Source organism: Globicephala melas, chromosome 6, assembly GCF_963455315.2.
Source record: "Globicephala melas chromosome 6, mGloMel1.2, whole genome shotgun sequence".
Classification (NCBI taxonomy): Eukaryota; Metazoa; Chordata; class Mammalia; order Artiodactyla; family Delphinidae; genus Globicephala; species Globicephala melas.
The window spans coordinates 14,303,654-14,330,531 of record NC_083319.1 but is presented as its reverse complement, the minus strand read 5'-3'; the positions used below and the strand labels follow the sequence as shown (position 1 = coordinate 14,330,531).

At 37.1% G+C, this 26,878-nt stretch overlaps 1 protein-coding gene across 1 annotated transcript in view; it reads right to left on the bottom strand.

The window, feature by feature from the left end:
- The window catches only part of MEGF9 (multiple EGF like domains 9), an 84,358-nt gene that overhangs the window by 18,913 nt on the left and 38,567 nt on the right, over positions 1-26,878 (bottom strand). The window contains exon 2 of the mRNA XM_030858860.3: positions 22,887-23,088. Within this exon, the coding sequence (XP_030714720.2) occupies positions 22,887-23,088 (202 nt within the window). The remainder of the gene's footprint in view (positions 1-22,886; positions 23,089-26,878) is intronic.

Genomic DNA, 26,878 nt, shown 5'->3' with positions numbered 1-26,878 from the left:
TGTACATTTCCAAGTCTCTCAAGTAACTTTGCAAAAAAGAAAACAACCGAAAAAAAAAACCCGAAAAGCCCACCTGCATACATATACGCAGTCTTACACCAGAATACCCCAAGGTATTTAAAGACCTAGCAAAGTAAATCTGTATTCGTCAAATATGAAGTTCAGGATTATCTTATGGCTCAACAAGAAGGAATCAGTCAACTTAAGTCTCACTATACTGTCAGAAAATTATAAAGGATATAATGTACCTTTTGGAGACTGGCCTTAGCCAATTTCCAAGGCTTTAAAAATGTTAATCAAAATATGCTTGCTCCCCATTTCTCTATAGACATTAGGTTATTTGGTATACAAAAGAATAAACAGTTACTTTTAATGGCAGTGTCTGCCCAATCCACCATCTATAAGAAAAAGGTATTACCTTGGAATACCTAATCACCTAATAATATCTCATAACCATAATATAGCCAGTGTTCCCAAAGTAGTTGCTATTCCTGTAAGTGACCTTTCTCTTCATAGTTCTGCTCTAGACACTCAGAAGACTGATATAAGCAAGCATCTTTCTCCCTGGAAAATATGCTCCTTAGTTCTTCATTTAAAAAAAAAAGTGGCTTTATGAATCTTGATGAGGTGGTTGACTAGTCTAGATACCATGCATCACTTTTCCTGGGTAGATTTTAAAACAACAAGAAAGGAGGTGTTTTTTCTCTATTTAAAAAATATATATAGAATGGAGTGGGGAAGTTTGGTTGTGAGCCTGCAACTAAGTAGTGCTTTTCCATCATGTTACTCATGGCCCATGGCCAATTTCTGCATGTATAAGAATTAAATCACTCAGCAAATATAAAGCTTTCCCTGTGTGACTTCTTTTATAGAATAAAGCCTTTACAACACCGCTTTTCATGGTCTCCTTCTGTTAAAGACCGCTGAATGCTTTTTGAAGCAAAGGTCAATGATATAAATGCAATGAAATTTTTTAAAAAAAGAAAAGAAAAAAAAGGCCTGTTAACAGACCACTTATGCTTATCCATAGGTTTAAAATGAAAGAACCAAAGACTCACATCTTCATATCTGGAGAATAAGGGCACAGAGCTGGATTTTGAAAAGTCAGAAATCGATACTACTGAGATCAACTAACAAAGAATTTAAGATGGAATTTCCTCATCTGGCATCACTTTTTATAGACATGAGTTAGTTGCTAGTAAAGAACTAATGAAATATGGATAATTATATCAGAAAGAAGAATATGGAATTATTTATAAAGGAAGCACAAACATTGTGGAACTAAGCTACACTAAGTATACTAAACATATATTATACATTCTTAAATTACCCCAGACAGAATTATCAGATTTTCTTATGGTGTCAGTGCTTAGTTATAGAATTTATCACACTCACAGGTGTGAACAACTATTACAAGGTTTAAACACTTGAAAAATTCTCTCTTAAAATGTAAACAAAGAATGTATTTTCTGACATGAAGTTATTAGTTTTTCAAAAGGAAATTCAGTGGTGTGTCATCTCAAGATATTGTACATATTTATGTCATACAAGTACTAACCAAAATATCATTTTAAAGGTTCTGTTTTAAGATGAGTGGGTGGAGAATCTTCAGAATTTCCATTATTTTACTAGGGTAGGAAGGGTGGAACACAGGAAGGGAGGTATCAGGGTCTATGGAAAATTCATAGCCTGAGGAGACAGAGAGAGCTTGGTTCAAATTCCAGCTCTGCTAGTAACTAGCTGGGACTAAGTTCTTATTCTATCTTGGACTCAGTATTCTCATTTGTAAAATGAAGATAATTATACCAAACTTTGTAAAGTTCTTGTGAGGATTAAAGATCACATATGCAGGGTACTTAGCACAGTGTCTGGCACATAATCAGTACTCAAAAATGAAAGAACTATGAAGATGATGACAATGGTCCTAGATCTTTAATTTTTTCTGTGAATTGTAAAGAGAATGAGTTAGAATCTCTACTAGGCGAAAACAGACAAGATTATTTACTTTTAAAATTCTGTTAACAAACCTAGAAAAATGGCAAGAATTTATGGGGTAATTACTAGTTTGGAGCAAAAATGTGGCTAGGAAAAGACAGCACATTATGAACACATGGTAGAAACAGTTTTTGGAAAGAAAATTTAAAAATTGAGAAGGGAAAGAATCAGCAAAGTCCTACATTAGGTGGGACCAAAGCCAGCAAGAACTGATATGCTTTTGTACCAACTAGCTAATTGATTTAACTTTTTTCTAAATTGCCAAATGTCTTGACATGTTTGACATTATCAAAAACATTGTCTATTTTCTTCCTAAGATTTACAAGGTATAAATTATGTGCATGGCATACCTTTATATATAATGTTATCAATTTTAATTCAAACAGTCACAGAGTAACTACAAAGGTATAGTTCTAATTAGGGGAAATTAATTTATTCAGAAGCCTTGCTTTTCCTCCTTCCTTCTTCCTGAGACAGCTTACATGTTGTCACTCTGACATGGAAAGAACAAGAAACAGAAAAGAGAGATAATTAAATGTATCAATTTTCTTCTTCTGCCTCTTTTAATAACTAAAAGCAATTTAGTTTAGGAAGAGACTTAAACTACTAGTTAAAACAGAGTCTGAAATTAGAAAATTGCTGATTGCAAGCTCTCCCAATATATTAAAAATAATATTAAAAGGCAGCTAGCTTTTTCTAACCAGAAAAAGCTTTTACATGGGAAAATAAACAACATGAAAAGTTATTAACAATCCTTAATATCATGTTTGGCTCACGGTTTGTAAAGGTAATGAAAAAAATAGTTTCTCCTTTTTGTGAAAGAAACTCAATAATCAGACATTTTGGCAAAAGACTATTTGCATTTAGTGTTCCTCTGTCTTTCTACCATCATGGAAAAGACCATTATGCAATGAGCAAAGCTCCTTTTCTGGAGGAAAAAAGAAGATAGCTTTATTGTTGAAAACATTGGGCTATTATGCTAAACATTCCTTGTTTTTATGTTTAGAGGAAATTCATATTTGAACAGAAATTCTTAATACTCAAAAAGGGCACTGCCTAAGTGTAAAAATATTTTCTGATAGCTGGTCTTACCAAAATCAAATTTAAAATTTTATTTGAAAAGCCAGAAGTAAAACTTAATGGTAAAAAAAATAAAAGTATCATATTTCCAGAGCCACAACTTGGGAGGGCAAACTTAAACTAGGAAAGTTATTTTTTATTTCCTTCACTTTTTTTTAATGGAAGAAATATAGCCATAAGAATTCACAAACCCACACAATTACTCCATTATTTGATAGTGATTTCTGCATTTCAGAAGTCATTTTAAAAACAGAAAAAGCATGAAGTCCCAGTATCATCTTCTTGAAAAGATGATGCTTCTCACATGTTAACATTTGTATTCTTTTGTAACCACTGTAAAAGGTTTGCTTAGTAAAACAACAATTATTAATACTTAATTTGTTTTCACGCTGAGTTCTAAAAATTAACTTGTAGTGCTTAGAATTTAGAACTCATTTTCTCACAGAAATGACAGCATAAGTGGTGGCTTAGTTTCCAGATGAGCGAACAAAAACCTATTTAACTCAAAATGTTGATATCGACAGTACTGAGGACCAAGTAAGTCCTAACTAAGCCTTTGTGTTCTGAACCCTGTACGGGGTGGAGTGGTCAGGGGGCAATATTAACATTTATTGAATTCCTACTATGGGGTTATAAATAAAGTGCATAGAGCAATATTTATCTATGCATTACTTAATTTTGTCCTTACAATATGACATTCATTAGTTTCAGTTTTGTCACTTTCTTGCTGTTTGATTATTGGGCAAGTTAAGTTTCCACATCTGAAAAATAAGAATAATAAGCCCTGTTTCAAAAGACTGTAATCATTGGCTAAATTTACATATTTAAGTGTCTTCCGAATATTAGTAGCTCCATATATGGTAAAATACTAATATTGTCAACATCCCCAATTGTTAGAAAATCAGCAATGTGAACGACTCAATTTTTGAGGTCACACAGCCAGAGAATAATCAGAATCAGAGCCTAGGTCTTCTGCCTGCTAATACGATGTTTTTTTTCTCTCTCTTGTATATTACAGATTACCTCTATGTACATAATGAAAGCAATTCAGAAGGATTTAATGTGCTCATCTCTATAGACTTGCAATACTCCTAGAAGAAGCTTTTATGTTGATCTTCTCCTGGCTCAGTCGTCAGTCATTTAAATATCTCCTCAGTTGAATGAGACTTTAAAACAATTGCCAAAGAAATAAGACATTGCTTCCGATCTGTCTCAATACAATGACAAGACTTAGGAGCTCGTTTCCTACCTGTATCTAGCACTATTTGCAAATGCCCCTATAACAGCCAGTTTCCTTGCAAAGCTTTCTTTTCCCCCCTACCAACTTTATTGATATAATTTTGCAAAAGTTTTTCAGTCTTCATTTTTAAATTATGAAATATTCTTTCAAAAGTAGACAAATTTAGGGCTTCCCTGGTGGTGCAGTGGTTAAGAATCTGCCTGCCAATGCAGGGGACACGGGTTCAAGCCCCGGTCCAGGAAGACCCTACATGCTGCAAAGCAACTAAGCCCGTGCGCCACAAGTACTGAGCCTGCACTCTACAGCCCGCGAGCCACAACTACTGAAGCCCACATGCCTAGAGCCTGTGCTCCTCAACAAGAGAAGCCACCGCAGTGAGAAGCCCGCGCACCGCAACGAAGAGTAGCCCCCGCTCGTTGCAACTAGAGAAAGCCCACGCACAGCAACAAAGACCCAAAGCAGCTGAAAATAAATAAATAAAATAAATAAATTTATTTTTAAAAAAAACAGAAGTAGACAAATTTAAAGACAATACAATCATCTTTGAGTTATTTAAAGAACAATAAACTCAAAACTTTGATACCCACTAGTGAGACATTTGAAGCCCCTTAAGTGGCCCTCCTCAACTGCACCCTTTCTCTTGCCCCAGAAGCAACTAAGTTTTAATCATTCTTTAGCTTTTTAAGAGGGCCACTTACTATGTATTACTAAATAATATATAGTTTTGCCTGCTCTTAAACTTCATTAATAAAAATAATTATGTATAGTTTGATTCACTATTTTCTTGCTCAGTAGAATATTACGTTTTTGAAATTCATCACTGTAAATTTGTATAGCTGTAGTCATTCATTTTTCTCTGCTGTATATTTCATCATATGAATATAACCCTATGTATTTATTCATTCTTCTAGACATTTGGGCTGTTTTCATTTGTTATTATGGATACCAAAGGCTTCTGTGAACCTTCTTGTATGTCCCTTCTGGTACACATGAGCATGCTTTTCTCTAGGGTATTTACCAAGGAATGGAACAGCAAGGTAATAGTTTGTGCATGATCAACTTTACTAGGCAATGCCTAACTGTTTTCCAAAGTGGTAGTGACAATTTACACTCCCATTACTAGTGGAATAGTGGTCTCATTGCTCTGTATCCTCACCAATGCTTGATGTCATCAACTTTTTAAATTTTGGGCAATTTGGCAGCTTGAAGTGGTATCACGTTCTGGTTTTAAATTGCATTCTCCTGATTATTAATGAGATGGAACATGTTTTCTGGAACATGTTTTCACGTTTATTAGCCATTTAAGCTTCCTCTTCTATGAAGAGTCTGCCCAAGTATTTCTGACATTGATTTGTACACATTCTTTATGTATTCCTGGAAAAGCAAACCTTTAACAGTATAATGTGCTACAATTATCTTCTCTCAGTTTGTGCCTTGTCTTTCCACTCTTTTCATAAGTTTCGTAGTTTAATGAAGTGTTAAGATATGAACTCTGGAGCTTAACCACCTGGATTCAAATCCTGGTTTTATCACCTACTAGCCATATGACCTTAAGTAAATCATTTAAACTCTTTGTGCCTCAGTTTTCTCACTTATAAAATGGAGAAAATAATAGTACCTCTCTTATAGGTTTGCTGTGACGATTAACTTAGTTAATGTGTCAAGCATATAGTACAGTGCCTGACACATAGTAAAGACTATGTAAGTACTGTCATAACATTAACATTATTGCTTAGGAAATCCTTCCCCACCTCAAGGTCATTAAGACGCTTTATGTTTTGCCTTTCACATGTAGGTCTTTAATCCACCTGATCTTTATTTCTGCATATGAAGAAAGTTAGAGGTCCAATCTCATTTTCTTCCTTACAGATAATCAAAGCTCTAGTACAATTCATAGAAAAGTCCATGCTTTTATACTTTAATACTTCCTATGCCATATGTCAAATGTCTTCACAATCATGGATTGTTTCTGAGCTTTCTTTTTTGTTCTATATATCTGTTTGTCTATTCCTGAACCAATACCACACTGTCTTAATTACTATAGCTTTATTTCCCTCCCCCCCATTTTTCACATAAAATTTTTTGAAAATATAGATATATTGAAAGAACAGTATTTGGAGTATCTGTGTATATATTTTGCTTTACCTAGTACTCCCCTAACCCCTTCTCCCAACTCACATCACTTCAGCCACAATCACCCTGCTTTTGCTCAAATATGCTAGGCATATTCCTGCATCAGGAACCCTGTACTTGCTGTTCCCTCTATTAGCAATACCCTTTCCCTAGGGGATCCACATGGCATGCTCCCTAACTTCTTTTTGTTATTTATTCAAATGTCATATTCTCAAAAAGGCCTTGGCTAGCTACACTATCTAAAATTGTAATATCTCTTACTATTTAACATAATATATATTTTATTTCCTTGTTTATTCTCTCTCTCCCCATTAAGAATGTCAGCTCTTAAAAAACAAAAGCATGTCAGCTCTATGAAATCAGGGTGTTTTAACTGTTTTTCTCCACTGCTGTATTCCCACGGCCTAGCACAGTGCCTGGCACATGATAGACACTCAAACCTTTTTGTTTAATGATTATGTAATCTGGCTCCAAAATCTATGTACCTTTCTTCATTAACTCTGATGCCTTCTGAGTGCATTATTCAGTGCACTATTCACTGTCTTCAATTTAGTCCATTTAATACTTTCCAAGCACCTAATCCTGATGCTTTATATCACATTTAAATAAACCTCTTAGAATCTTAGAAATAGGATATTTATTCTAGGTGAGCAAAATAAGACATTTAATGACTGGTCCATGATGGGTCAATCAACCTTGGAAGACAGTGATCCCTTGGGTTTGTTCTTTAAAGCAGGACAAAGAAGAGCAGATAAAAATAAAATTACTAGCCCTCAAAGAAAATGCTATTTTACTTAACTTCAATATTCTATGATGACCCTGCTAAAAGGGCCTCTTTAATGTTTATAATCCTTATATAAACAAAGAACAGAGGCTAGAATGCCTTCTGGTTTTCTCCTGCATATAAGTTGACATTAGGTTTTAGGGGGCAACATTGTCCACTAGATCAGTGGTGCTCAAACTTAGGCATGCATCTGGAAAGCTTGTTATAACACTGACTGCCCAGCCCTATCCCAGAATTTGTGATTCAGATAGGTCTAGGGCTGGCCCCAAGAATTTTCATTTCTAATTAATTCCTAGGTTATGCTGATACTGGTCTGAAGACCATACTCGGAGAACCACTGCACTAGATTAACTGGAAAAATGTCATTGTTCTTATTTCACTCCCTACTTTTAATACTCTTAGCCCTGACTTAATTTCCACCTCTAGGCTTAGTGCGGAACCCTTTATTTGGTATCAGTTCTGACCTAAGGAGAGGGTACTTACAGCAATCAGCCTCAGTGATATCTGTCATCAAGTTCCATTTGCTTACTGGTTCCTTTGACCTCAGTCCCCTATATTCTCAATGACTGAATTACAACTATTGCCCCTAGCTTCTCAATGCCTGGCTCCTGGTCCCAGTTGCCCTAACTCCCCACTTCCCACCTCAATGGCTAGGTCCATGACACTTGTCTTCAGATCTCCTGCATGTCAAATGCCTGCCATTTAGGCTCCAGCAAGTCAGGTGGACTCAGCTTTGATATTCATTAATGTGCTAAATCCTACCTTTCAAATGATTCTCCACACATACTCTCATTATTTCAAATTGTCTTCTATGCAATATTTATTTTCATTGTGCCCAGATCTGACTTCTAAATTTATGCCTCCATGAGCCAGTTCCCAGGTGGATGAATCATGCTAACCACACCCAGAACTTCACTTACACTGAGCCACTGCCATATCTAATCTTGCCCTAATCTATTTTAGGGTACAGTGGGGAGAACTTTGGAGTCAGACAGACCTAGTCTCAAATCTAAGCTCTGCCACTTATTAGTTATGCCATATTGCTAAGTAACTTAGCCTCTAAGAGCAAGATAGCTAAGTTGTTCTGAGAAGTCAGAGAGGTTATATGTGTAAAGCATCAAGCACAGAGGTTGAACAGTGTTCATTAGATGTTAGTTTCCTTCTGATCCTCCTGCTAAATTATGCAGCTTCCTTAGGTAAACAGTTTAGTCAAGAAAGCTAAAACTATTTCCCTGCAAAAACCTTTCTTTCAAATACCTATAGTATCTGTTTTACTGGACATTCTACTTAACTGTAGAACTTATAAAAAAATCAACTCAAGACCAGGAAAAACAAAAATTAAAGAGATGGTTGTAGTGTATGTGTTGGGAATTGGCAGAAGAGACGAAGGGATTCTGGTACTGATAATATAAGCCATATTTTCATTACTGCTTTTGGCACTGTGAGAAGAACATCTTTGCCCTTCCTGTATAGCATTCAGAAAACTTCCTACACTTGATGGTATCTCGGATCTCTTTGAGAATCGACTGAATGTTGCAGACCTCCTCCACAGAAAAATGCACAGATTCACCGTTACACTTCATGTGCTTCCCCTCTTAGGTTAAGAACTCCTGACCTCGAGCACAGGGGGGTATACTTACCCAGAAGTACAAGACAGAAAGAACATGGGATATGGTGTCAGAAGACCTTGAGATGACTCTTCTCACTCTGGAACGTAATAGATATCCAACTTTGGGCTTATCATGTAACCTTTCAAATATTACTTCTCATCTGTAATTCGGTGGATAACAATTTTTACCTACCTCTCAGGGTTGTTGTTAGAATCAAATGAGAAAATGTACAGGAGAAAAGAACACTATTACTTGTAAATGACTTTACAGATATTAGTTATTAACATTCTCTGGAAACCTACTGAATTTATAAACACAGGGGCAAGCTTGAAAATCCCAAATTATTGAAACTAATGGAATATATCATACCAGAGAATTATCTTAATAAATAAAAAAGCATAATAATGATTTTTAATAATAATGAAATTAATAATTTTAAACTAGTCCTATATATGTTGAATGTCAAAATTATCATGGCTGAAGCACTTATGCTCCTTTTTAAAGGAAATCTTGAGAAATTTCAAGCCCAAATCTCTAACTGGGATTGAGAAATTTAGATATTGTGAGTGGAAATCAAATCCAAGGAGAAAAAAGATGAATAGTCCCATATTTCTCTCTACCCTACAGGAAACATATTTCTTGCTATGAAAAAACCATCTGAGACGGAGAAAGTCATGCTGATTTAATTTTCTTTCAAGGGACACCGGGGAAGACAAAGCCTTCTCTGTGGGAACAAGTGTCCTTCTATTTTAGCCTAAGTCTACTAACATTTTAGAAGCTCTTCTTTTAAAACTTTAGATAAGGAAGATATTTAAAATATTAAAGTAGGCTACGAATTTGATCATATATTCTAACCACAACGTCATACATCTAAAATGGCAGATCTCCATGACAACAACGTAAGTTTATTTCCTTATCCTGATTCCTCTTATGGATCTAAGGCTAAAAATGTCACCAGGACCAATTCTGCCCTCATAATAAGACAGTAATGCTATCCATATTCCCTTGACTGACTGTTCCAAATAACAATTCTATTAACTTTTTATTTTGAAATAATATTAGATTTAAAGAAAAGTTGTAAAGATAGTACAGAGGGTTCTTGTATACCATTCACGCAACTTCCCCTAATGTTAACTTCTCATGTAACCATGGTATATTCATCAAAACTGAAAATTAACATCACTACAATGCTGCTAACTAAATTATAGACTTTGTCAGATTTTCCTAATTTTTACACTAAGGTTCTTTTTCTGTTCCAGGATCCAATCCAGGATATTACCCTACATTTACTCATCTCCTTAGCCTCTTCCAATCTGACAGTTTCTTGGTCTTTCTTTGTCTTTTATTACCTTGAAGCTTTTGAAAAGTACTGGTCAGGTATTTTGTAAAATGTTCCTCAATTTGAGTTTGTCTGATGTTTTGTCATGATTAGACTGGAGTTATGAATTTGGGGTAAGGTATGTCACAGAGGTAACATGCCCTTCTCATTTCATCATATCAGAGAGTACAGGATACTCACATGACTTATTACTGATGATGTTATCTTTACCACTCAAAGGATAATTTTTCATGCTAGGAATCTGTCTATATGGTAGCTAAACCTAGGATGGTTACCACGCTTATTTGGAAAATAAGCAGAGGTTCAGCTGCTCAACTAAGAAACTCTGGGAACTACTGAAGGCAGTATAGTCAGACAGGTGTTGGTTTGAGTCTGTTTCTGCCACTTACTAGTTGTCTGCTGGGGGGCAAATTACTCAAGCCTCAGTTTCTTCACCTGTAAAATGAGAATCATATCACTTCAACCAGTTGTTATTTTATCCTTACAAGATAGTATATATAAAGCACTTAGTTTGGCACATAGTAAATAATCAATAAATGTTAATGCTGTTCATTCTGGTGGTAGTAATAATGTTAGTAGTATTTGCCAAGTTGTGTTGTGTGCTATTTTCATCTCAGAAGGAAGTCAAACTACAGCCCAGAAAAATACTATGTGTTTACAAGATTTTTAAACTTTTTAAGTGTAGTAAAATGTCCTATCAGAGAGATGTTTAACTAGAGATTAAATATGTGGGTTTTTTCTTCTTTAGCAAGAGAAGTTTGCAATTGCTTTGCCATTTGGGCAGAGGTAGAAAATAACCTTCAAGCAGATCCTACTGACTGGGTAAAGAATCATTTAAGAATGAAATTAGAATACTCCCTAACACCATACACAAAAATAAACTCAAAATGGATTAAAGACCTAAATTTAAGGCCAGACACTATAAAACTCTTAGAGGAAAACATAGGCAGAACACTCTATGACATAAATCACAGCAAGATCCTTTTTGACCCACCTCCTAGAGAAATGGAAATAAAAACAAAAATAAACAAATGGGATCTAATGAAACTTAAAAGCTTTTGCACAGCAAAGGAAAACATAAACAAGACAAAAAGACAACCCTCAGAATGGGAGAAAATATTTGCAAATGAAGCAACTGACAAAGGATTAACCCCCCAAATTTACAAGCAGCTCATGCAACTCAAAATCAACAAAACAAACAACCCAATCCAAAAATGGGCAGAAGACCTAAATAGACATTTCTCCAAAGAAGATATATAGATTGCCAACAAACACATGAAAGAATGCTCAACATCACTAAATCATTAGAGAAATGCAAATCAAAACTACAATGAAGTATCACCTCACACCAGTCAGAATGGCCACCATCAAAAAATCTACAAACAATAAATGCTGGAGAGGGTGTGGAGAAAAGGGAACTCTCTTGCACTGTTGGTGGGAATGTAAATTGATACAGCCACTGTGGAGAACAGTATGGAGGTTCCTTAAAACACTAAAACTAGAACTAGCATACGACCCAGCAATCCCACTACTGGGCATATACCCTGAGAAAACTGTAATTCAAAACGAGTCATGTATCACAGTGTTCACTGCAGCTCTATTTACAATAGTCAGGACATGGAAGCAACCTGAGTGTCCACTGACAGACGAATGGATAAAGAAGATGTGGCACATATATACAATGGGATATTACTCAGCCATAAAAAGAAACAAAATTGAATTATTTGTAGTGAGATGGATGGACCTAGAGTCTGTCATACAGAGTAAAGTAAGTCAGAAAGAGAAAAACAAATACCAAACGCTAACACATATATATGGAATCTAAATTTAAAAAAAAAAAAGGTTCTGAAGAACCTAGGGGCAGGACAGGAATAAAGACACAGACGTAGAGAATGGACTTGAGGACATGGGGAGGGGGAAGGGTAAGCTGGGACAAAGTGAGAGAGTGGCATGGACTTACATATACTACCAAATGTAAAGTAGGTAGCTAGTGGGAAGCAGCCGCGTAGCACAGGGAGATCAGCTTGGTGCTTTGTGACCACCTAAAAGGGTGGGATAGGGAGGGTGGGAGGGAGATGCAAGAGGGAGGAGATATGGGGATATATGTATAGCTGATTCACTTTGTTACAAAGCAGAAACTAACACACCATTGTAAAGCAATTATACTCCAATAAAGATGTTAAAAATTAAAATAAAATAAAAAAAGAATCATTTAAGTTAGGGTTCCCTTAGTAAGTTTAGAGTGAAGAGGCCCCACTGTCCTGAGAGAAGGGTTTAACAAGACCTTTTGTATTGGGGAAGAAGGGAGACTTATAGTTTGTCAGGTAAAAGATTCTACAAAATGTCCTCAACCAGTACTCTTGGAACTGGCTTATACACTGGGATGTAGCTGCACGTATAAACTAAAGGAGCCAGTTGTTACAATCTCTATAACTTCCAAGTCCCAATTTAGAGTATAACTGAAGGAACTTGGAACCAAGGGAGTGGGTTCATCCTACCTCAAAGAAGCGTTGCTGCCAACGATTCTGGACCAGTAAAAGCATCATCTCAGTAGTGAGCAAGCATCATCTGTCAGGTTGTTCAGGGTCAGGCCTCAACCCCAAAATTCAATATAAGGGTAAGAAACAACAAGATCAGTGAACTGATCAGAATCATGTTCCCCTGATACTCAGCATTAGAGAGGGACTGACTCCTAGAGCTACTGGAAAATTAATAATTAATTGTTGGGGAATGGATTGATGCAAAAAGAGGGCACTGGATTTATGCTACTGAGGCATATAAGTGTCAGAGTAATTAATTGTAAAATAAAAGAGGTATGCCTATACTTGAAACACGTTCACAGAAAGTTTACCAGTTGTATAAGCTTTCAACTTCCCCATATCTATTGTTTGCTACCCCCACAGGCCTCTCTATAAAGATAAATAGTTTTTAAAATGCTTAAAAGGTCAAGGGCCCCTGGATTTACTTTTAGCAACACAGAAAGAACATGAGTATGGGGACATGGCTTGACACTTAGCAGCAAGGCTTATGAGGGAATAAAAATCCCATGGGATACAGTGGGTGGTAGCAACTACTGAAGCATAGGAAAGCAGATTCAATTCCTGCAGCCTGCAACAAAGGAAGAATGGTAAGCATACAGTGAGGGTATGGGCCTAAGAAGGAATCCTGGGACTGAGCACTTCCCTAAATTCCACTTAGAAACACAAACTACCTTTAGATTTGTGTGCATGTATTAATGCAAAAATCATAAACTTTCTAGAGAATTATGCACAGAAACACTATCATGGGACAGATCACCATTCTCCTTTCTCTCCGCAGTCTCTCCAATCTCACAGTTTTCATTCTGCCTCTGATCTCCCCCTACTTATATCCACCCAATCTACTACTGCTAGAACACAGTGCTGATCTTTTACCTGCTTAAAATTGCTCTGTGAATAAAATCCAAGTCATGTGTCTGGCCCTTAAGGCCCTCTGGGGCCTGACCCCAGCAGGACTTGCCAGATTTATCTCCTCTGCTCCACTGCTTTTCCACCTTACATCCTGTGTAAGCACATCTCTGAGATGTTAATCTTGCTGCTTCTATTCTGTAATGTTCTTTTCCACCTTTTGCACTTCTGTATGTCTAAATCCTTTCCTTCCTTCAAACTGAGGTCAAAAGGTATCTCCTCAATGAAATCATCTCTGATTTTTCCAGCTATAAGTGATATCTCCCAGTTTCTTAATCCCCTTAACATTTTATCTTTTTATTTTATGATGTGGCTCAGTTTTTGCCTTGTATTATATATATATATGTATGTATGTATGTATGTATTTCTTAATGACCTTACTAGACAAGAAGCTCCTTTGGTCTTCACATTGTCTTATTTATTTCCCACAAGGTCTGTTAAAGTATCCTGCACATAATTTGTTAAACAAATAAATACCTTGGTACCAAATACTACATTTATATGAACTTGATTATCTGTAGTATTAGCATATATATAACTACAGATTTGGGGGAGCTTCTCAGAAGAAGCAAAATAAATAATCTTTTAATATTATCAATAATAAAACTTTAACTTTAAAAGATTTCTTTAAAAAATTCCAAACTGACCTAAAACTGGCTTAATAAAATGAAAGAAGCAGAGGATTCTGCAATATGGTTTAGGAAAAATTACGCATTTGATCAACAGCAACTACATCAATTCACTGTGACATGTTACGTTAATGTTCACAAAGGTCACCAATAGCTGGGAGGAAAAAGTGTTTTGTTTGTTTTTTTCATTCGACTACAGATGATATCTAGTTAATAATTAGAAGACCAGGAGGGCAGATCATGTTCTGTATTGAAAGGAGGATTTAACACAGAGTGCACGGAAAAACATACAGAGCTTTCCAAACTGTAATAGACATGCATTATTTACACTTAAACCTCAATGCACTCAGTGCCTTTTCTAAATAAGCCCCTGTCTGGCTATTTATTAACATTCAAATTTTATTCTAATCTGTTTTACCATGAACTTTACATGATTTATTTTCTAAGATATAAACCATTTGGAACTGTAGAAACATTTACTGAAACAAATGAACCACGATAGGATAAGGGCTGAGATCAGTTACCTGCTTCTGACCAAGACAGCTACCTTTTAAAATTCTACCTTCAAGGAAAAAAATACTGAAGTGTACAAAAAAAAAGGTAATTTAAACTAGAGGTTGGTAGAATTGCAAGAATAGTAACGGGGGTATAGAATAAAGTTATTTTTAAGTAAAATTAAAGCTATGAGGCTTTGCTTTGTTTTCCTTAGAATATGCTAGTTTCCTTTCCTAAGAATATGCTAGCTAGTTTATAAGATTTCTTGAGTTTGGCACACAATGCATGTACAACTGTCTACCAGACACCACTACCTGAATGTCCCATAGAAAATGAACATGTTGAAGCCTAAGATCATAATCATCTCCTTCCAACTTGCTTATCCACCTGTATTCTTTATCTAGTTAATAGAATATCTCTTCACTCATGTGCCTGTGCCAGAGCCAGAGCAAAAAACATGGGAGTCATATCTATCTCTCTCTTACTCTATAAATACAATCAACCATCTAGTTCTGTAGATTTTCTCTCTTACGCTGGTTCCCTCCTCTCCAGCACCATTGCCAATGCCAGTGTCAATGCCTTAGATCAGCCCTTTAATTTCTCTTGCTTGGAGAGTTACACGATAGCCTTCTCCATGGTCTCTCTGCCTGAGCTCACTCTCTCTATTCACCAGACTTCTGATGGAGTAATTGTTCTAACGAGCAAATCCGATGTTACTCCTTACTCAGTATTCTTCAATGGACAAACTAATTTACATGGCATATCAGGCCCTTCGTGGTCTGGCCCTGTTTACTCTTAACCATTCACTCATTCTGTTCATTCATCAAGTATTTACTGAGTCTACTTTGTACCAGGCACTATTCTGGGTATTAGAGATACAACAGTAAGCAAATAGACAAAAATCTCATCTTTTCAACCTTCCCTCTCTACCACTGTCAAGTGTGCCCTGCCTTCAAGAAATAGTGAGCCACTTGCAGTCTACTAAAACATGGCTTTTTCTTTCATGCAAACTTCTACTCATCCTTCAGATTTCAACTTAAATGCAACTTCCTCTCTCAAGACCTCCTGAATCTCCTGTGTACTTTATAAATACTCATATTATGTTTGTGTTTCTATCTTTCCATTTCAAGTTCCTTGAGCACAGAAATAATATCTTTTGACATATAGTTGGCAAATGCAATGTCTGTTAAATGAAATAAGTGAATAAAATGACAAAGGTTTCCTCAAGTTTTAATTGTTTCTAGTGATCAAATAACTTTTTCTTGATGTCCCAGAATTACAGGCAAAGTAATAAGTAAGAGTTTACACAAGCAACTGTTACTCCTTATTATTACAAAACAGATGATTTTCAGAGCCCCATATGAATGTAAGTCTTGGCAATTTTGTCATCTTTCTATTTGACATTTATTTCAGCCTAAGTTTATTTCATGAGTAAAATTTTACACTCTGCCCTGGGGCATATTCCCATAATTAAAAATGCAAAGTAGTAAATATTTCAACGTACACTATACAGCAGCAACCACAGGTTTTATGGGAAAGGATATTACGCAACGACAGAACTTCGTTATCTCACAGAGACAGTTTTAAATGATGCACCTTGTATACTAACCTACTATGGATACATTAAAAAATCTCAAATCAGTATATTACTGCCTACATATAAGTCAACCCTGATGACATTCTAAGGCTATATTAAGAGAGTCAGGCTCTCACTAGGCATACTGCTTTATTGAGATAAAATGCTATCTGATTTCTCCATTCATTTATTCAACATATGTCCAAATGTGAACCAGGAAAATATTAGAAATGCATTCCAAAAGCAAAAGTGAAAAGACAGATATTGTAGACCAAATCCTTCCCAATTAAACAGGTTGGAACACCACTGTTGATGTGAGGGGTGGCCATCTGTCAGTACATAAAGGAACTTGTGTTTGCACACAAAGACATTGCTCAACCCACATCTGGCTCCTGCAGCCAAATTCTACCCTCACTGGGGCAAACTCCCACTGAAATATATGGGCATAAAGAACAGGCAAAACAAAAAGAACAGGCAAATAAATTTTTAAAAAGCCAGCTATTCATTCATAGTAGATGTATGACAGTAGATGTATCAGAGAATCTGGACAGAATTGAGTTCACAATTCTACTTTCATTTAAAAAAAAAAAAAAAAGAACAAGAAGGTCATGACAGAAGAGAATTTGCATATGTGTTAGGAGATCATATTTCTCATCTCATGGCATAAACTTAGGAAATTCTCTTGGATTCACATGTTTTTTCTCTTCTCATCTCTCTTCCCAAATCATAACCTGTAAGGCACAACTCAGTTCCTACCTCCTCTGGGAATCCTTTCCTAATTATTCCTGCTTTTTTCCTACTCTAAACTACTCTACTTAGAAATTTAGCATATATTTATAAACTTCCTCTAATGTTCTCAATGTCTACTAAGCTAAAACTGGGATTACTCTTTCCCAAGAAGAGTTATTTATATAGCACCAACTATATAATCAGAAGAAATTCCTATAAAATATCAAGTAGTTGGCACCACAGCATCAAAGTTTCTTATGATACTCACTCACTTTGCTCAATATCTGAGATTTCGAGAGGGGCTATACCAACATAATGGATAGGAATATATACTATAGATCCAGACTGTATATGTTTCAATTCCAACTCTTATTTACTGGCTACTATATCATAAGTTAGGCAAATTACCTAACTTGCAACTCTTTTCCTGTACAAATGAGAATAATAATAATAGTGCCTTCCTGATATGGTTGCTGTGAGGATTAAATTAATCACTACCTGCAAAGGCCTTAGGATAGTGCCTAGCATGCATTCAATTCATTTTAGCTGTTATTATTCTAAAGTATGAAATGTCCAATTTTAAAAAGCATATATGGATTTCTTTAAAATGGAAGAAAATAAGCTAAACTTTTTTTTCTTCTACAGTGAACAATTTCTTCTTTAGCCTACCAACAGAAATAGATATCCCAACCCCTACTCACACCCAAGACTGGGTGACTTAATTCTTCTCTTTTGTGAGTCACCAATTCTATTCCTCATTTAAAAAAAAAAAACAGGGGACTTCCCTGTTGGTGCAGTCGTTAAGAATCCACCTGCCAATGCAGGGGACACGGGTTCAAGCTCTGGTCTAGGAAGATCCCACATGCCACGGAGTAACTAAGCCTATGTGCCACAACTACTGAGCCTGAGCTCTAGAGACCGCGAGGCACAACTAGTGCGCCCGCATGCCACAACTACCGAAGCCCATGCGCCTAGAGCCTGTGCTCCACAACAAAGAGAAGCCACCGCAATGAGAAGCCCTTGCACTGCAACGAAGAGTAGCCCCGCTTGCTGCAACTAGAGAGAAAGCCCATGTGCAGCAACAAAAACCCAATGCAGCCAAAAATAAAAATAAATAAATGAATTTATAATAAATAAATAAAATAAAAACAGACTCAACTACTGGGGCATTACTGAGCCGAATCTAAGTGCCAGTTACAATGTAAGTGGGTATACACACACACAATTTAATTCTCACAAAAATTCTTCATGCTACATTTATGAATCCTATTTCACAGTAGAAAACACTGAGGATCAAGATTGTACAGTTAGTAAGTGGCTAAATCAAGAATGGAATCAAAGTACTAATTTCAGATTCCACCTCCTTTCTGCTACATATCACACTACTTGCCTACAATTTCCTTTTTCCCTTAACTTACCCACATATAATTTATAGCAGAGCAGAACATAGAGGTGTTTCCTCAGAGTTCACCCATATGTTCTTGCCAAAGTACATAGCCCTGCAACTTCCCATTTCTGTTCCTCAAGTCTCATGTCAATTTAACTTCCTTTCTTGTAGTAAGAAATGCAGTGCTTACAATTTGTATGGAAACACAAAAGACCCCGAATAGCCAAAGCAATCTTGAGAATGAAAAACGGAGCTGGAGGAATCAGGTTCCCAGACCTCAGACTATACTACAAAGCTACAGTAATCAAGACAGTATGGAACTGGCACAAACACAGAAACATATATCAGTGGAACAGGACAGAAAGCCCAGAGATAAATCCATGCACATATGGTCACCTTATTTTTGATAAAGGAGGCAAGAATACACAGTGGAGAAAAGACAGCCTCTTCAGTAAGTGGTGCTGGGAAAACTGGACAGCTACATGTAAAAGAATGAAATTAGAACACTCCCTAACACCATACACAAAAATAAACTCAAAATGGATTAAAGACCTAAATATAAGGTCAGACACTATAAAACTCTTAGAGGAAAACATAGGCAGAACACTCTATGACATAAATCACAGCAAGATCCTTTTTGACCCACCTCCTAGAGAAATGGAAATAAAAATAAACAAATGGGACCTAATGAAACTTAAAAGCTTTTGCACAGCAAAGGAAAACATAAACAAGACAAAAAGACAACCCTCAGAATGGGAGAAAATATTTGCAAATGAAGTAACTGATAAAGGATTAACCTCCAAAATTTACAAGCAACTCATGCAGCTCAATATCAAAAAAACAAACAACCCAATCCAAAAACAGGCAGAAGACCTAAAGAGACATTTCTCCAAAGAAGATATACAGATTGCCAACAAACACATGAAAGAATGCTCAACATCACTAATCATTAGAGAAATGCAAATCAAAGGTACAATGAGGTATCACCTTACACCAGTCAGAATGGCCATCATCAAAAAATCTACAAACAATAAATGCTGGAGAGGGTGTGGAGAAAAGGGAACCCTCTTGCACTGTTGGTAGGAATGTAAATTGATACAGCCACTGTGGAGAACAGTGTGGAGGTTCCTAAAAAACTAGAAATAGAACTAGCATACGACCCAGCAATCGCATTACTGGGCATATACCCTGAGAAAACCGTAATTCAAAACGAGTCATGTATCACAGTGTTCACTGCAGCTCTATTTACAATAGCCAGGACATGGAAGCAACCTAAGTGTCCATCGACAGATGAATGGATAAAAAAGATGTGGCACATATAGACAATGGAATATTAGTCATAAAAAGAAACAAAATTGAGCTATTTGTAGTGAGATGGATGGACCTAGAGTCTATCATACAGAGTGACAGTAAGTCAGAAAGAGAAAAACAAATACTGTATGCTAACACATATATATGGAATCTAAAAAAAAAAAAAAAGGTTCTGAAGAACCTAGGGGCAGGACAGGAATAATGCTGATGTAGAGAATGGACTTGAGGACGCAGGGAAGCAGAAGGGTAAGCTGGGATGAAGTGAGAGAGTGGCATGGTCATATATACACTACCAAATGTAAAATAGATAGCTAGTGGGAAGCAGCCACATAGCACAGGGAGATCAGCTTGGTGCTTTGTGACCACCTAGAGGGACGGGATAGGACGGGTGGGAGGGAGACACAAGAGGGAGGAGATATGGGGATATATGTATATGTATAGCTGATTCACTTTGTTATAAAGCAGAAACTAACACACCATTGTAAAGCAATTATACTCCAATAAAGATGTTAAAAACATTTTTAATAAAATAAAATTAAAAGTCGAAAAGAAAAAGAAATGCAGTGCTTAGAGCTGGATTCTGAGCTCCCATGCCTTCCTTCTAATGACTTTCTTTAAGTACAAGTTTTTAAATGACTTTTGTGATGCATTGCTTGCTCTGACAAACTGCCTGACATTTTGAAATAATATTATTTTAAAAATTTAATTAAATATTACTCTGTAGTAACTCATAGAAAAGAATTATGGATTTATCTCAAAATTTTAATATGCCTATCCTTGGGGCCAAAACAATCAAGAAATGAGGCTTCTGTGCTCCAATGAAACTATTTACAAAAACAGGCAGTGGACTGGATTTCGTTCATGGATTTGGTTTACAGACCCCTGCCCTAGACTTTCGAAGGTCCAGTGCACTTTTCCACTACTTTATAGTTACTACCTATTTTCAGAATGGTGTTTTAGCCTATGTCACTTGACGACATTCACTGTCAGGGAAAAGATAAATAAAAAGTAATTTGTAAAAGACCTATGAAAACAGCAGTATACTACATAAACATTAGTATTACTTTTTTCCCTCTTCTCCAGCTTTTCAAACTCTCTCTCACTCCTCATTTCTTTCTCCTCTAATAAGGTAGTTTGGCCTAGAAGTAAACACTTTTTTATCTTTCCAAAAGTACTCAAAGCAAACGTGTTTGCAGAATCTTATTTTAAAAGAAGTAGTGGACAGGGGACTTCCCTGATGGTCCAGTGGTTAAGAATCCGCCTTCAAATGAAGGGGACGCGGGTTCGATCCCTGGTCGGGGAACTAAGATCCCACATGCCATGGAGCAACTACTGAGCCCACGTGCCACAACTAGAGAGCCTGCATGCCGCAACTACAGAGCCCATGTGCTCTGGAGCCCACACGCTGCAACTAGGGAGGAGCCCACACACCACAACAAAGAGCCCGCATGCCACAACAAATATCCTGAGTGCCGCAACTAAGACTCAGCACAGCCAAATAAATAAATATTATTAAAAAAAAAAGTAGTGGACATGCCTTTAGGTACCAGAATGAACAAACTTATACAAATCTCATCTTTTAAAATGGTAAGAAATGTGGGCCTTCTGAATATAACTTGTGTCGGCATGTTTTAGGGGAGTAAAGGGAGCAATGGTAAGCAACCGTTATATTCTCAAACTCAAGTAACAAAGTGATTATCAGTTTTCTCATTATAGAAGCTATACGGCATGATGATAAGAATACTGGACTTAGTACTGGAAGACCAAATTTGGAATTCCTTTTCTGCCACTTACTATCTTTGTGATTTAATAACCTACATAAAAGGAGTTGTTATGAGGATTTAGACAGTTAACTATTTAAAAATACCAAGCATCATAAACATCGATTATTGTCGTATTTGAAATTATAAACTTCTTAAGTTCACATCTATATTTTTAATAGAAGTACAATATGATACAGTATTGTACAATACAATTTTTGGGGGGGGCTGCGCCACGCTGCATGTGGGATCCTAGTTCCCCAACCAGGGATCAAACCCAGGCCCCCTGCAGTGGAAGCACGGAGACTTCACCACTGGACCATCAGGGAAGTCCCTGTACTATATGATTTATAAAGCATCCAAAGTATCTACTGCTAAGTATAAAGAAACTTTTCTGCCAAGGAGCTAAAGATTATTTAAAAATACTCCCTCATCAAGCCAACAATATTCCTCTGAAATTGAAAGAAACCAGAATTAATTGAGTGAGGTGTGCTGGGTATTTTACATAGATTCTACTCATTTAACCTTCACAACAACCTTGAGAAGAAACTGAGGCGCAGAGAAGTGAAATAAGTTGCTGAAATCACAAGGCTCCTAAGTGGCAGCCGATCTTGGATCCACACCCAGGTTAGATTGATCCCAAAGCTCTGTTCTTTTCATCACATAACACTGCCTCTTCAGCTTTTTCACTTGAGGTCCACAGAAAGCTAAGTACCTCATACAAGGTCAAATGATAATTACTTTCAGTGGAGTAGAAGGCAGATCCTTAGATTACAGGGCACTGTTCTACTAGATTAAGTCACCTACAAATAATTTACTATTTTAAAGGTAATTTCCAGACAATTTCTGCTTAATCTAGTTTTGGTCCCCCAAAATGTATATACTGGTACATAGAGTGAAACCAGTCTTTTTCACACTAATTAAAGACATTAGGATATTACCAAGTTTAAGCCTTACATGTGCAAAGAAACAGCTTTAGAATTTTGAAAAGAGAAAAAATAAACCAAAGAATAAGTTTCCTGAAACTCTAATAGTATGTTAATAAACATAACAAGGACATTTTCACTGGAAATGCCTGGAAGTTATTGCTTCCAGGAAGCAGACTGCTTTCTCAATACTTTTTTCCCATGAAATTTAGAGAAACTATTACAAGGCAAAATTGGTTACCGAGGTGCTTTTGAAGAACTAAATCAGTAAATTAGAAGCTTTTAAATCTTGACATCAAATATAATTCACAAAATGATAAAAATATGTGAAATATTTTGTAAATCTATGGCCCCTTTATTTAAACCAGTCTGGTCCTTGAGAGCAGAGGCCTTTTTGTGTGTGTGATAAAATAAAATTAATTTTACCTTCAACTTCTGCTGCTTACCTGTTGCAGAGTATGCTGAGGGCTCCACGTGGACTACAGTCACATGGCAGACAGAGCCTGGAAGTACGATTCAGGTACAAACCCTCCTTGCAGGTTTCACAGCGAAGACCCTGATAACCTGGCTGACACTCGCACTGCCCTGTGGTCTGGTTGCAGCGATTCACATCCAGGCTTCCGACCACAGAGCAGTTACATACATATCCTGCAAAGAAAAGAGGGAAACAGATATCAATTAAGGTTTAATGCTTTCCTAATAAAATGAGCTCTATTTTATTTTTCTTAATAAATATTCATGACAACTTTGTAAGGATGGATAAAATTAAGTCTAGTTCAAATTCACTTTCTATCCTATTTAGTTTATTTAAATTGGGAATTATATACAGTAAAGTATATAAACTAATTATAAAACTAACATTCTCAATTTCTTTTTCAGCACTCTATCTTCTAGCCCTCTTACCCTATACTCCAATGTATGGGTGGGTCTGTATATTACTAGTTTTTCTGGATTAGAAATCTCCAAAGGCAGGGCCTATGCTTATCTACATGGCACTGAGAGCACATGCTGGAAATGACTACACGTTAAATAATAAATAATCCCGCTGTATAGCAGCAGAAGCGCAGACGGTTGACTGTGGTAACTTATACAGGTCAGACAAGATTGTGCTACAGCTGGAATCATGAACTAGTATGTTCTTCCCAGGAAGAAATTAACGGAGAATTGCAACTTTAAGGTGAGGAAATGACAAACAATAAATCCCAGGTGAGAACGTTTACAGGGGCATCCTGATCAGTGGGTTAAAACCAATCACAATTTGAATCTCTTTCCCAAATTAAAAGATTTAGAAAATAAACATTTTCTTTAGATATTTCAAACAGTTTTTTGAATGAAAATATTTAGAAGTAGTTGGCTTTAGCTTTTTTTTAAAAAAAAAATCATTTCCAAGGGGCTTCCCTGGTGGCGCAGTGGTTGAGAGTCCACCTCCTGATGCAGGGGACACGGGTTCATGCCCCAGTCTGGGAAGATCCCACATGCCACGGAGCGGCTGGGCGCGTGAGCCATGGCCACTGGGCCTGCGCATCCGGAGCCTGTGCTCCGCAACAGGAGAGGCCGCAACAGTGAGAGGCCCGTGTACCGAAAAAAAAAAAAAAATCATTTCCGTGGGTTTTTTTTAAGATTTATTTTATTATTTATTTATTTTGGGCTGCATCAGGCCTTAGTTGCGGCATGCGGGATCTTCCGTTGCAGCGCCCGGGCTCCTCATGTCAGCACCCGGGCTTCTCTCTAGTTGTGGCCTGTGGGTTTTTCTCTTCTCTAGTTGTGGCTCGTGGGCTCCAGAGCGCGTGGGCTCTGTAGTTTGTGGCACGCGGGCTCTCTCATTGTGGCATGCGAGCTCAGTTGTGGCATGTGGGCTTAGTTACTCCACGGCATGTGGGATCTCCCTAGACCAGGGCTCGAACCCGTGTCTCCTGCATTGTAAGGTGGATTCTTTACCACTGGACCACCAGGGAAGTCCCAGCTTTAGATTTTTTTTGTTTTTTACATCTTTATTGGAGTATGATTGCTTTACAGTGTTGTGTTAGTTTCTGCTGTATGACAAAGTGAATCAGCTATATGTATACATATATCCCTGTATCCCCTCCCTCTTGCATCTTCCTCCCACCCTCCCTATCCCACCCCTCTAGGTGGTCACAAAGCACCGAGCTGATCTCCCTGTACTATGCAGCTGCTTCCCACTAGCTATCTTACACTTGGTAGTATATATACGTCCACGCCACTCTCTCACTTCGTCCCAGCTTCCCGCCCCCCCACCCCCGTGTCCTCAAGGCCATTCTCTACATCTGCGTCTTTACTCCTGTCCTGCCCCTAGGTTCATCAGAACCATTTTTTTTTTAAATTTAGATTCCATATATATGTGTTAGCGGCTTTAGCTTTTTAATGCAGATACATTTAAAGGTCAGTTAGGATTTGTTTTTTGCTATTATTTATACTCATTCTATTAAGAAGAAAGTATTTTCCACATAGTTGGACAAAGTATCAACATACGACTTTCTAACCATATACAGAAACATGTAGTTAAAGTCAATTGCAGATAAAACCTTGTACATATTTTAGGAATAGCCCCCATTCCAAAGTAGCTATAGACCTCGGTTTAAAAAGCTCAGAGAGGGTTTCCCTGGTGGCGCAGTGGTTGAGAGTGCGCCTGCCAATGCAGGGAACACGGGTTCATGCCCTGGTCCGGGAAGATCCCACATGCCGCGGAGCAGCTGGGCCCGTGAGCCATGGCCGCTGAGCCTGCGCGTCCGGAGCCTGTGCTCCACAACGCGAGAGGCCACAACAGTGAGAGGCCCGGGTACCACAAAAAAAAAAAAAAGAAGCTCAGAGAAATCTATGACAAAGTATACTTCTGAATAAGTAAGGAACTATCAATATATAAAATGACATTATACATATAGATATAAGTTTAGCTTGAAAAAAATCTTTAACATAACTTTTGATGATTTTTAAAAAGATACTGGATAAACTGCAAATCCAGAGTCTTAAAAAGAAAGCTATAAAGAAGTTTGCTTCTCTATTCTAGACAACGAAATTAACCTTCAAAATTCTTTATGTCATCACAAATAGCTTATGCACACAAGTCCAAACAAAGGATTCCACAAAGATGTTCTCACTTGACCAACTCTTGGCCCACACTTCTTCAGTTTCTAACCTTTGGTGTCAGCTTATCTCTCTGCTCTTCACACCTCTTCTAATTTGTAAATATACCAAATGAATGAATATGTAAGTGATTTGTTTATTTTATGTATATTTTAAGCTTGAGTGGTGAATTAGTTACAAAACCCAGAGGAGAGTTCAGATTTCTTCAGCCCCAAACTTAGGAAAGGAATAAGCTTCCCGTCTCAATCAGGATTCTTAGTTTTACTAAGCTACATAAGCATGACATTTCTGTGACAGAGTTACATGTTTTCACATTATTTCTAGTTTCTTGGTTTGTGTGTGTGTGTGTGTGTGTGGTTTTTGTAAATAAGGAAGCCGTGTTTAGTGGTCTGTAAACCTGCCAATAACAACTTCATGGCAAGGCCTTCACTCTACCAAAAATGACCAGAATGCTAAAAATAACATTTTCTTCCAAAATCTGGCAGAATTCCAACATACATTCAATTCCTCCTGCTGGACCAATTTCATCACAAGTTAAACCAAGCAAATTTTGCCGGTGTGGGCAGAATTAGCTCAAGAAAAATGAATGGACTAAAAAACTCTATAATAAAGACTGAGAATTTTATTCTATTATTTCTTTACTAATGTGCTTCCATCTAAAATGTGAATCAGTGTTCCCAATGAATAACATTTTTAGTAAAACTGTTAAGAACTTTGAGTAAAAACTAAGGGTTTTTTTGTGTTTTTTTTTTTTTTTTTTGCAATACGCGGGCCTCCCACCGTTGTGGCCTCTCCCGTTGCGGAGCACAGGCTCCGGACGCGCAGGCTCAGCGGCCATGGCTCACGGGCCCAGCCGCTCCGCGGCATGTGGGATCTTCCCGGACCGGGGCACGAACCCCTGTCTCCTGCATCAGCAGGTGGACTCTCAACCACTGTACCACCAGGGAAGCCCAAAAGACTAAGTATTTTTTTCAATCAAGTCTTACGGATAAAACTTCAGTAGTAACCAAGTTTGTTGGTTATTTATTATTTCTATAGAACTCATTCAGCCTTTTCATTATCCCCTGAACATACTCTTTTCAGTCCCATTCTGTGCTCCTTGTAATGTTCTCTCCTCTCCACATATTTAAATCTGTCCCTTATTTCAAGAATCAGCTGAAATTTACTCCTCCATAAACTCTAATTCTATTGCCCCTTGTTTGAACCCATAACAACAACTACCACCCATGACCCTCATACAACAGTAATTTAAAGATTAAGGCAGTAAAGTGAAGCAGATATGAGCACAGACTATAGAAGCAGACAGCTACAGGTTTAAATCCAGCTCCATCACTTA